The sequence below is a fragment of the Phallusia mammillata genome, chromosome 5 (assembly GCF_965637545.1).
Source record: "Phallusia mammillata chromosome 5, kaPhaMamm4.hap1.1, whole genome shotgun sequence".
Classification (NCBI taxonomy): Eukaryota; Metazoa; Chordata; class Ascidiacea; order Phlebobranchia; family Ascidiidae; genus Phallusia; species Phallusia mammillata.
The window spans coordinates 8,010,764-8,022,152 of NC_137256.1; the positions used below are offsets into that span (position 1 = coordinate 8,010,764).

General features: G+C 35.3%; 1 protein-coding gene across 1 annotated transcript; it reads left to right on the top strand.

The window, feature by feature from the left end:
• The first annotated feature begins 217 nt into the window (after positions 1–217).
• On the top strand, positions 218–9,150 carry LOC145230049 (uncharacterized). Its single transcript, XM_080095414.1, has 12 exons — positions 218–707; positions 979–1,070; positions 1,128–1,290; positions 1,348–1,514; positions 1,755–1,875; positions 4,128–4,274; positions 4,693–4,812; positions 5,737–5,951; positions 6,354–7,083; positions 7,785–8,009; positions 8,248–8,354; positions 8,430–9,150. Exons 1-12 carry the CDS (start codon positions 224–226, stop codon positions 8,445–8,447), a joined length of 2,589 nt encoding a protein of 862 aa, XP_079951540.1. The 5' UTR covers positions 218–223; the 3' UTR covers positions 8,448–9,150.
• The last annotated feature ends 2,239 nt before the right edge of the window (positions 9,151–11,389 follow it).

Consider the following 11,389-nt stretch of genomic DNA (forward strand, 5'->3'; position numbering starts at 1 on the left):
AGACGTTTGTGATACCACAAACCATACTTGTGACTCAAATGCAACCTGTACTAGAACCAGCACTGGATTCGATTGCACATGTAATCTCGGTTTTGTTGGCAACGGAACGATGTGTGAAGACGTTTGTGATACAACAAACCATACTTGTGACTCAAATGCAACATGCGCTAGAACGAACACTGGATTCGATTGCACATGTAATCTCGGTTTTGTTGGCAACGGAATGATGTGTGAAGACGTTTGCGATACAACAAACCATACTTGTGACTCAAATGCAATCTGCAGTAGAACCAGCACTGGATTCGATTGCACATGTAATCTCGGTTTTGTTGGCAACGGAATGATGTGTGAAGATGTTTGTGATACCACAAACCATACTTGTGACTCAAATGCAACCTGCACTAGAACCAGCACTGGTTTCGATTGCACATGTAATCTCGGTTTTGTTGGCACCGGAATGGTGTGTGAAGACATTTGTTTTACTGATATGCATGACTGCGACATAAATGCATTGTGCTCCAGAGGAAGCAATGGATTCAATTGCACATGTAACCCTGGGTTCACTGGTGATGGACAAACTTGTTTAGACATAAATGAATGTCTGTTGGAAATTGATGATTGTCATGAAATTGCGAACTGCAGCAATACTGATGGTGGTTACAACTGCAGCTGTGCTCCATTTACTGGGAATGGTACTCATTGTATAGGTAAGTTTAAAAAAAAAATGGGGATCAATTTGCTTGGGAATATTTTTTTACTGTGTGTCCTTACAGTGTAATGCTATCTTGACTGGTAAAAGTATGTGATTTTTGCCCAAATAATGCTGTACACTTTGACAAAACATTGACCAGCTATTGCAGTAATTTGCAAAGATAATAGATGACATTTCTCACCAGCCTTGTAGATTGTATTACCAAATGTGTAATAGTAAACAGATTGACCTTCTGTCATTTTTTGTTGTTTTTGTCTTTTATTCAGATTTATCCGTTTCTGTGGTTAACACCACTGATGTCACAAGATCTTCTTTTGTTGTTACTTGGAATATTAGTGCAGAAGCACAGTTGTACAAGGTTTGTATCTTTGATTTCGCTTCAGTTTTTTGTACCAAAATGTTCTGGGTCTTTTAGGTTTCAATATTTTTGGAAAGCGTGTTAATTGATGCCAGAACTGTCATTTCTCCACCGGTTATGTTCATGGGGTTGCAATCTGGAACTCAGTATCTTATTAATATGACAACAATATTTCCTGGAAACCTTGTAGTAATCTCTGAACCTGTTTTTCAACAGACAAGTATGTAAAAAAGTTCTATGGTGACTGTTACTGATGACTATTTTTCTTTTATTTCAGAGCCAAACTATGTAGAGGGTATTCAACTTACTGGTGTAAATAATAACTCAATATCGCTGAGATGGCAGGAGGTGATGGGTGCTGAGTTTTACCAATTGGAGTATATTGGAACTTTAATAACCACTCGTGGAAAACGACAGGCACCAGCAGATCCCAATATTATAGAGGTAGAAACATAATGAATTTTTGAGGTATTGTAAGATACTTAGTTGAAGAAAAATATGTTTTGGTCTCTTCTACTTTTTACAAAAGAACAGCTAAAACTTTTTGTTCAACCAAATGCAATGTAACCAGATCTATTTACAATGTGTACTCATAATAAATTATTTGAAACACAAATTACTGTTGACAGAGTGGTAAGAATCATATTTAAAACAGAAAATTTCATTTCTTTGTACATTTTACAGGTGTTAATGGGAACAACTGCAACTATTTCTGACCTTGAATCTGGAACCTCCTATGATATTTCCATTGCTGCAGTAAATAGTGGAGGTCAAGGAGCAGTCACTCAACTTACTGTTATCACAGGTATGAAAGCAAACAATTGGGTTATGTTTAGTATGATGCTGTAGTACAGTTTGTTCATTAAAGATTACTTTATATCACTTGATAAAAAACATCACCACAACTTCACTCAACAATCATCAAGCCAGAAAAAACTGTGCAATGTTGAATTGTGATACGTTTTTTTAACAGATAAGCATTTTTTTCCATGCCAAACCACTTTCGTACAAATTAATGTGGTTTACTGAACTATTTATTATACTGTGTAGCAACAAACTATTTATTATACTGTGTTGCAACAACCAGGTCCAACATGCAAGTCTAAGAGAAACATTTTGTTTTGAAGACTGTGACACTGTATGTTATGTTCCAATTTATCTATGCCACATAACAATGGCATGAGCACACTAAAAGTTTGTATTTTTTACATTAAAGTTGTGAATATTATTTACATTTCTAAAATAATTGTGTGTGTTTTTGTTAAATTTTTGTTTTTAATTTATTATCCTCACTTATCACCTGTTTATAATTAAAAGTGGACCCCTTTAACACTTTACAGAATTGTTGAGAAAATACTGCCTGTCAACAATCACCAAATAAACAACTTTGCAAAGATAGGAACTAATTTTCTTCACATTACATTTCTACATAAATAAAGAATTGAGGAACAAAAACCTAGATAACATGTAGTAAATATATGCCAGTCAAAAATAGGACCTAGTTTAGTGGTGAGATTAAATTATTTTAACAATGAGTTCTCTCAGCAGTAGGATGTTGCATTGACTTTATATACACTAGTGGTTCTTAACCAGGGTGGCAAGCTGGCCCGTGGAGCCATCCTACATTCTTTAATTTCCTCCAAAAAAATACAAAAACAGTTGTTTTATTGCCTGTTACCACTGGTATAGACCAAACAATAATGATGTTAGCTGTAGGAATGTAGGGGTTAGGAATGTACATGTTGGCGAAGATTATCACTGGGCAACAAAAAAATATTTTTTTACTGGTGTCTGTAATGTTTCAACTGATTTTGACTAATTCTAGTGCCCTGATTTCAAAAATGCAATCGGTTTATCTGTATCACATCTAGTTTTCCTGTTATGGTACATCCACGTTTGAAAAATAATCTATATTTGTACACTATAGTGAAACTTGTTTTGAGTATTTTATTTGGAATTGACGTTATTGCAAGAACAAAATTTCGAATTTAATTTTAAATGTAACAGGTGGACACTCCTAACAAACCAAATTCAACACAACAAAATGTTTCAAAGTTGTAAGTTATCGGGTATATCAGGTATAGGCCTACACATGTACTTTGGTAACTTTCGGAACTGAGTGGCAGCAATATCGTCCCGTTTAATTGACCAACAGCAGTTAGCCAGGACCACATTATTCCCTCTTCCCTGACATGTTTCGTTTTACTGATATCCTGTTGGAACCTTTCAGCTTAATTCTCATCATTTATATCCCCTACGTTTTAAGGGAAGTGTAGCTTTATACTCATTTTCGTACCGAATTTTTCAGACAGCTTAATAACTTAGTTATGCATACTCTTTCTAATAATTTCAATCCCTTTCTACTGTTTTTGTCCATTACTGCAATATTCCAGTCAACATTAGGTATGTGGAGCCCATTGCTTGTCCTAAACCCCTAAAGCCACATCGAAGTGTGGAAGATATGCACATTTGATACAGATCTTTTTTTTCTTTTTTGTTGTGTTGTATGGGTATTCACCAGTAATGTAGCATAAAACATCTTGGTAATTCATGCAACACCTCGTAGATGACCTAGCCACTATTAATTTTAGTTTTACCATCTTGCTTTACTAGTCTAAAATTCACCCCATAAAACACGTATAGTTTAACGTTACCGCTAGCCTGCACCAACCATTTTTAGACAGAGCTTAAGCATAGAATGCATATTCATGCTATGAAACTGACTGCACTGTAGGAAATTGATGTGTATAATGTAACAAAACTTTAACAAACACATAAAAGCTTGATTTTAAAGTCATTGAATCAATATTTCATAAATTTAGATTTGGTAAATAACTTAAAAAGTTGATCTGATTGAAGAAAACCGTAACGATTTTTGAAATCAGCACCCCAAAATTAGTCAATATCAGTTTTAACATTAAAGACACCAAAAATTGTGTTGGCTAATAATTATCAGATTTTCAGGGACAGGTTCATAGAAACTTGTTCAAAATGAATCCACCACTTCCACAGAAAAAGTAGCAATACATTGAAAATATTTTATTATATTTTTTATAGCTCCATCACCACCAATGGTTTACGAAGTTGTGTCTTATAATGGAACTGATGTAAATATTACATGGGATCGACCAGTTGGAGCAACACACTTCAATGTGACTGGAATTCCTGTGACCAGTGGTGAAAACAAAACATACCAAACAAATGGTCAGTATTATAAACTGTTTTAAATGTCCACACATAAAAAATATATGTTGGTATAGAATGTGCACATTATTACTGATTAAGGTATTTGATAAGCACAACCATTGTTTTACATAAATATTATGTTTGGTGAGGTGAACAATGTTTCATGATTACAGGTACCTGCCCTTTTTACTTTCAGGTTGCTAAATATTTAACCACGAATGATAATCATTCTAATTTTGTTTTTCCCTTGAAAAAGGCTATAAGTATAAGGATCTACTTTCTGTGTCCTAATGTGCTGTCTCTTTGCCTCTTCTGTTAAACTGATAATTTCTTACTAAATGAGCAAATAAAACTTCTCATACTGTTTTTAAAATCAATTGTATTTTTACAAGCTCTACAGCAATTTGATTTTAAACATGTCACTTTATTTTTTTAGGAATATGGTTATATGCCAACGACTTGGTACCAGTTCTTGCTTATGATCTTGTATTAGTGGCTTGCAATTCAATGGGATTTTGCAGTACAAACCTCAGTCAGACTGTCCGTGTTGTTCCAAGTATGGGCACATTTTTCCTTATCAAACTAATAGTGTGATGTTTAGCAATCCAAACTTTTTAAAAACTGTTTTGCTGGTCCTTTTTTATTTATCATGGACTGTTGACAACTGTTCAATTTCGAATAAACTTAACAGTTTGTGGATACAGTCATAATCATGGTAACTCAAGAGTGTCAGTCATTACTCTATTAGCTGAATACTTAAAAGGTTTTCATACATTTCAGATACTGCATTTCCCCAGAAGTGAAAGTTAAATGTTATTTCATACTAGTGATGTACCGAATCGGCGAAATTTCAATTCGGCCGAAACCGAATATTCGGCGGATTTGCCGAATAAATTCGGCCGAATCAACCGAATCATTTGTGACGTCACGCGGAGTCGTACCCTACGCGTTTGACATGAAAACATAAGTTTATCTACCTGGCTATTAGTACAGAATGGTTGTGTTTCGTCCTTATTTTGGTTCTGTGGGGTGCAACATTGCCTCAATCATGATTTCCAACCCGACAATGAATTACTGATTTTTTGTCTGCAGTTGAAAAAGCGATATTGTGTTAAAAAATATAATGATTGACGCGATTTTCGTTGGTACTAAGCAGAAAAGACACGTTTACGCTTTAAATGTGTGTTCGTAAAAGATTCGGTTTCGGCCGAATCGCAATAAATTATTAGGCCCGAATAAATGCGGCAAAGCGAATATTCGGTACATCTCTATTTTATACATGCTTACTGTATTTAAATATGAACATAGTAGATTTAGTAACTGCTGTTTGGTATTTAATTTGTTTGGTCATAAAGGTTTAATTTCCTCCCTGGCTAAATAAAAAAAATGTTAACTGAATATTTTAGATGTAACAATATTATAGTTTTAATGTAGGAAATAGTGGATATTGCTAACATATAATTTATCCAATATATCACAGCCTGTGATTATCGCCCATGCAGCGAAGAAGCCACATGTGAAGATAGAAATGTGTCTGTCAACTGTGAATGTCAGAACGGCTACACTGGAAGTGGACTCATGTGCAGTGATATTGATGAATGTGAGGAAATTTTTTACCCATGTCTGAACAGGAGCATTTCTATTTGCCACAATCTGAATGGAAGTTTTAGTTGTTCATGCAATAATGGATATGAGGTAAGAAAATTACATGTGTGAAAGTAAATAAATTGGCAAAATTGCTGTCAATAAAATTCCAACATAACTTACATGAGGTTTTCACATTTGTTTATGGCTCTTATAACATCTTAATGTTGCGCAGCTGTTTTTAGCTTAGTGAACATAAATTATGCTGCTATGATTTGTTTCACCAGCCGAAATAAACTCAACTAACTTTAAGTACTTGTGCACTGCTCATACATATTTAACTCACTCAAAATGTGCTATACATACACAGGTGTGTGACCACAGCATGCACAATTGCTTGTGGTCCTCAGTGTCAGTAAACAAAAAAATCGAAGTAACATTAATCATGACTCTTTTTTTTAATTTTGGTTTATATTGTTGTTATATACCTTTATTTATTTTTCAATATTTTAGGGTAATTGGACAAGTTGTACAGACATTGATGAATGCGAAACTGGACAACGCAATTGTAGTTCTAATGCCACTTGCACAAACACAGAGGGTGGTTACTTCTGCACATGCAACCAAGGGTTTGCAGGCGATGGAACTAGTTGCTTCGATATCGATGAGTGCTACTGTGATTATATGGATTATTGTCAGGAAATTCGCAATTGCAGTGACAATGCCATGTGCACTAATGCACCTGGGAATTACACATGTACATGCATAAAAGGTTATTCTGGTGATGGCTTCTTTTGCAATGACACCGATGAATGTGATGTGGAAAATAACTGCAGTGACAATGCCATGTGTAATAATACACAAGGAAACTTTACCTGCAATTGTACCTATGGCTATACTGGTGATGGATTTATTTGTACCGATATAGATGAATGTGAGCCTCCTAATTCATGTAGCTTTGGTGCTGATTGCACAAACATGTTGGGCAGTTTCGAATGCTCGTGCAAAGCAGGTTTTTCTGATAATGACACTCATTGTGTAGATATAAATGAGTGCACTAATTCTTCCCATAGTTGCCCTGGTGATATTATGTGTATTAATACTAATGGCAGTTACTTTTGTAACTGTGTCGATATATCCATCAGTTCCCTTTGTACCTGTAATAACCAAAGTGATGCAGTCATATGTGCACAATTCAACCTTGAAGAAGAATGTTCTACCCAACAAACATGTGCTCTGCTTGGTAAGTATAATTACATTGTGCCACTATATAGTTTCAACTTAAAACTACTTACTCCCACTTTGAACTATGCTTTGAAACAAATTTTTCTGGCCTAATTTTGTTGAATTTAATTTGCCATTCTAGCACAACCTCTTCATGCTTGGTAGTGATGGGACGAGTACCCGGTACTCAGTATCGATGGTATCGCACGATTTCAGTGGTAGCGGTACTCGTACTCGGTATCGAAATATTTTGTCTCAGTTTTCGATACCAACAGGCGAGTACCGAAGGCTGATTTACACCATAAGAATACGGGCAACTTTATGCCAATATTTGCTTCGGACAGCTCAAAAGTGGAAAAAAGTTCTGCCAGTTTACGTATATCTTTTTCGCTACCACATGGTGATTACATTTTTCGACATGTGTTAGTGCATGCCTGTACCCCGACCATGGCAGATAAATTAGCCAGTGATATACAACTAAGTACAACACTAGACTTAAGTACTCGGTAGCGAAGGTATATGCATGTGGCACTCGGTATGGCTACTCGCTTCAAAACCTGGTATCGCCCCATCACTAATGCTTGGTCTGATTCCATAATGACACTATTTAAATACTCCTTTACTTGTTTGATTGACTAAAACAGAATTAAACTTATACACATATTCATATATATTTTTTTGAATTGTTGATGAAAAGGCATTATGTAAAATCTTTTTCAGACTTTGAATCACAGTTATATCAATGCCAATGTGACTTACCAAGAGTTAATCCATGCCTGGACCAAAATGATACAGCTATATGTGCTTTGAATTACTGTGAAATGGAAGTCAGTGTATGTAGTGGCATCACCAACTCAATGTGCACTCAGCGAAATGCATCTTCATATTTATGCCAGTGCCCACCAGGTTTTGTCTCTTCCCCTAATAAGAGAACCTGCCTTACAGGTAAATGCAATTCTTCAGTGAAAAATTGACAATGCACATAGTGTGTGGTCAACAAGGGCTAATGTTGTGAAGAATAAGTTACATGGCAAGCTTGTGTATTTATTATTGACAACCAATTTAAGCAAGTCTTTGAGTTAAGCTAAAACATAAAAAATGTATTGTTTTGTTTATCTTGTCACAACATGTTTGTTGTATTTAAAAAAAAAAAGTTTGTGACAAGTTTGTGATTTGTTTACAGTGACTTCTCATTGGTACTTACTAAGTCTTTTACCTGTTTCGATCTTTGCGGTGGTGGGCCTGGTTGTTTATTGTCAGAGGAGGCGTCAGCATTTTAATTCCTACTTGGTAAAAAAGTGTTGCTTTTGTATTAACAAAATTAGGGCCTAAAAACTTTAAGTGATCCATGTTGTTGTTTTACAGGTAGAAGGAAGGAACTGAATGACAAACAATATGGATGTGTTACACTGATAAAATGTTTGCCTTTCAGTGTTGGACTTTTAATGTCACTGGCACACTTGACCTTAATTGTAGTGCACACCCAGCCAATACATTATTTTAATCAAGTGTAGTTTTGGCAAATTTTTAAGTTTTCTATTTTGCATTTTTTCACCAGCTATACAAAAGTTCCCTGCCATGTTTGTGTTGGGGTTTTGCAGCTCAAACAGTATTGTGTCGGTTGTTTTTTCAGATTTGTTTTGTATTTCTGTGCCCTTTTCTTTACACTATGCAGTTTTCTTTTGTCTTTTTGATTGGACCTGTTGTTTGCACTTCCTGCAGTGAGTATTACAAAACAACAAAAATTAACAAAATTGCTGCAAAACTATACAGTAAATTTTTTGGGAAATTCAAACAAAGGAGAAAGATATTTGAAACTTATGTAATGCATTCTAAAAATCTACGTTTGTGTGATTCTTGGTTTATTTCATTCTAGGTCAGTAGTTCTCAACCAGGGCCCATGGTCCCCTAGGGGGGGCACAAGCTGTATTCCTGGGGGCCTCGGGTGTATGCTCATTATCAACATCCGCCAAAAATCAGCGTGTCATTTTCTTTCATAATGCTTTTCAAGTGTGTGTTACAAATGATTTAATATCACTATTTGTCCATACTGAGGTTTATTTTTAGTAAAAAATGTGCAGATAGATCATGGACTTTTCCAGTTTAGTTGAATTTGCTACACACGCTTTAGTACGGGGGCCACAGGTCTTACGGGGTTACTTTCAGGGGGCCATGAGACCCGAAAGTAACGTTTAGGGGGCCACGGCGCATGAAAGGTTGAGAACCATTGGCTGGTCTAGGTCATTTTAAGCATTAAGGGTAGACATTCAAAGAAATGTGCCAACCGTATTTGCTCTGGTCAAGTTTATGTGTGTTACACATCAAGACACATGCAAGTAATTCTAAGGTACAAACATACAATGGAGATGTTTCAGAGACTTACCATACCAATACTAGCATTTTGGGGAAATCATAGACACAACCAACTGAAATGTAGAACGTTGACTTTGAACTTAGGATTTTTAACGTTCAAAGCTAAACCTAATGGCCCATGTTACAAGACCACCAGTTGATCAGTTCGGTGCAATTGCAAAGCATGATGGAGTGTATGTTAAAACCATATTTTGTTCATTTAGCTTAGGGTTGCCATACGTCAGGATTTTCCCTGACATGTCAGGGAATTTAGTGTTTAAACATGCGTCAGGGAGAAATGTTAAAATGTACTTAAAAGTCAGGAATTTAAGTAAGAAAATATAGATATACTATGAAACTAATGTACCAACGGAGAAAATATCCAGTAGTTAGCTGCAACCGCGTCTATACGATGAAACGTGAAGAGGTCAACCGGCGGCGCGCTGGTTAACGCACAAGGTTACTGTTTCGTTTTGCAGTGTGTGTGTGCGCGCGTAACAATATCTGTTTGTTACTGGTCTAACATTACCACTGATCTCTATAAACCCTGGATTGCGCTACTGGCCGTCACGGTTGAAGCAAATTGAAGCGTAATGGTGGCTGCAAAAAGAAGCCCCAAAAATGCATTGCGGGCAATGGGGAGAGAGTGGAAAAATGTCGATAAATTTTGTTTTAGGCATTTTTATAGCGATTTTTTCAGATATGATCCGTAGTTTAATAGGACGCAAGTCTTCCGGTGTGTAATAACCAATAAATATGCGTAGATTGACTGTGAGGTGTATGTATGTGTACTGGAAATTAAAACGTTTTTAAGTTAGTGTTGAAATAAATCTTTACTGTGTGGTAATCAATGTTTCTTGTGCAATATAAGTAATTTCCGTGCTTTTTTAAGTAGTTAGGACTTAAATCCAACGAGATGGCTATTTTTTCACACAAGGTGATGTGATACTTTGTATGACATTACCTTGCTTATCCAAACTGTTGTTTTTGACTGTCATCAAACTCCAGGAAATTTTGAGGAACAAGTGGTTTGAACGTTTTAATTAAAAACACAAAATAATAATATAATATTTCAACTATTTTGCTCAAAATATTTTTAACAGTATTTGACTTTTTTTCTTGATTGAGTGCATTTGATTTGGGTGTTTATTATCTATTATAAAATTGGTGTTATTATAAAATTTAAAAATTCTCATGAAGTTGTTTCTAAACATTTCAGACACAATTGGGTTTATGTTTCTCCAATAAGCAACATTAATTGTCTTAGGTAAAGTCCACTGGAAATGTTTTAGTCTCTTCCCACACCCACAAGCTTCACGACACTGCAAGATTACAATACAGCCTTTTTCTACAACAAATACACTATGAAGGAATTGGAATTACATTAAATATTTTTTGTGTGTATACTCTTTTACTAGGACTAAGTATGTCTTGTAATCATCTCTGAAACATAGCCTGTAACATGATATGCTGCACATTTTAAACTTAATTAACAACTTTGAGGGTTTTTTGTCTGGTAAATGCACCATCTGTTATAATGGGATCACCAATAATAGTGATGCATCTGACAATAAATGCAGAATATCTGTATGAACTTGGCTATATAGTGCATTTGTAATCGTTGCCTTCATTCCTGGTTTGCAAGAAAGAATTTAAGTGTTGGAGTGATGTGTAGGCATATTTTTTTGCGGGAAATTGCATATTGAATGGAAATGAAATGGAAATAAAACAATATGTCATGATTCTGACTAAAATAGTACATAAATAGGCATCTCATTTGGGTGTGAAGTCTTAAATGCATTTATGTACATGTATCTCTTTGAGATTTCGGAGTTTAGTTAAGTTTGAGAATTCGAAACATTTTACCAAAAATTATTCTACACATGTTGGTTGCAAACTGAAAAGGTTACATTAAATAAGCTAAAAAAATTGAGCATACTAGGTTTACAGTTTGTAGCATACAAGTAAAAATG

Bases quoted from the DNA above. Each gene is read 5' to 3' on its own strand.
- LOC145230049 (XM_080095414.1), top strand. From the start codon at position 224: ATGATGTGTGAAGACGTTTGCGATACAACAAACCATACTTGTGACTCA. The intron at 708-978 runs GTAAGTTTAAAA...TCTTTTATTCAG, and splicing joins GAATGGTACTCATTGTATAG to ATTTATCCGTTTCTGTGGTT. The intron at 7,084-7,784 runs GTAAGTATAATT...AATCTTTTTCAG, and splicing joins ACAAACATGTGCTCTGCTTG to ACTTTGAATCACAGTTATAT.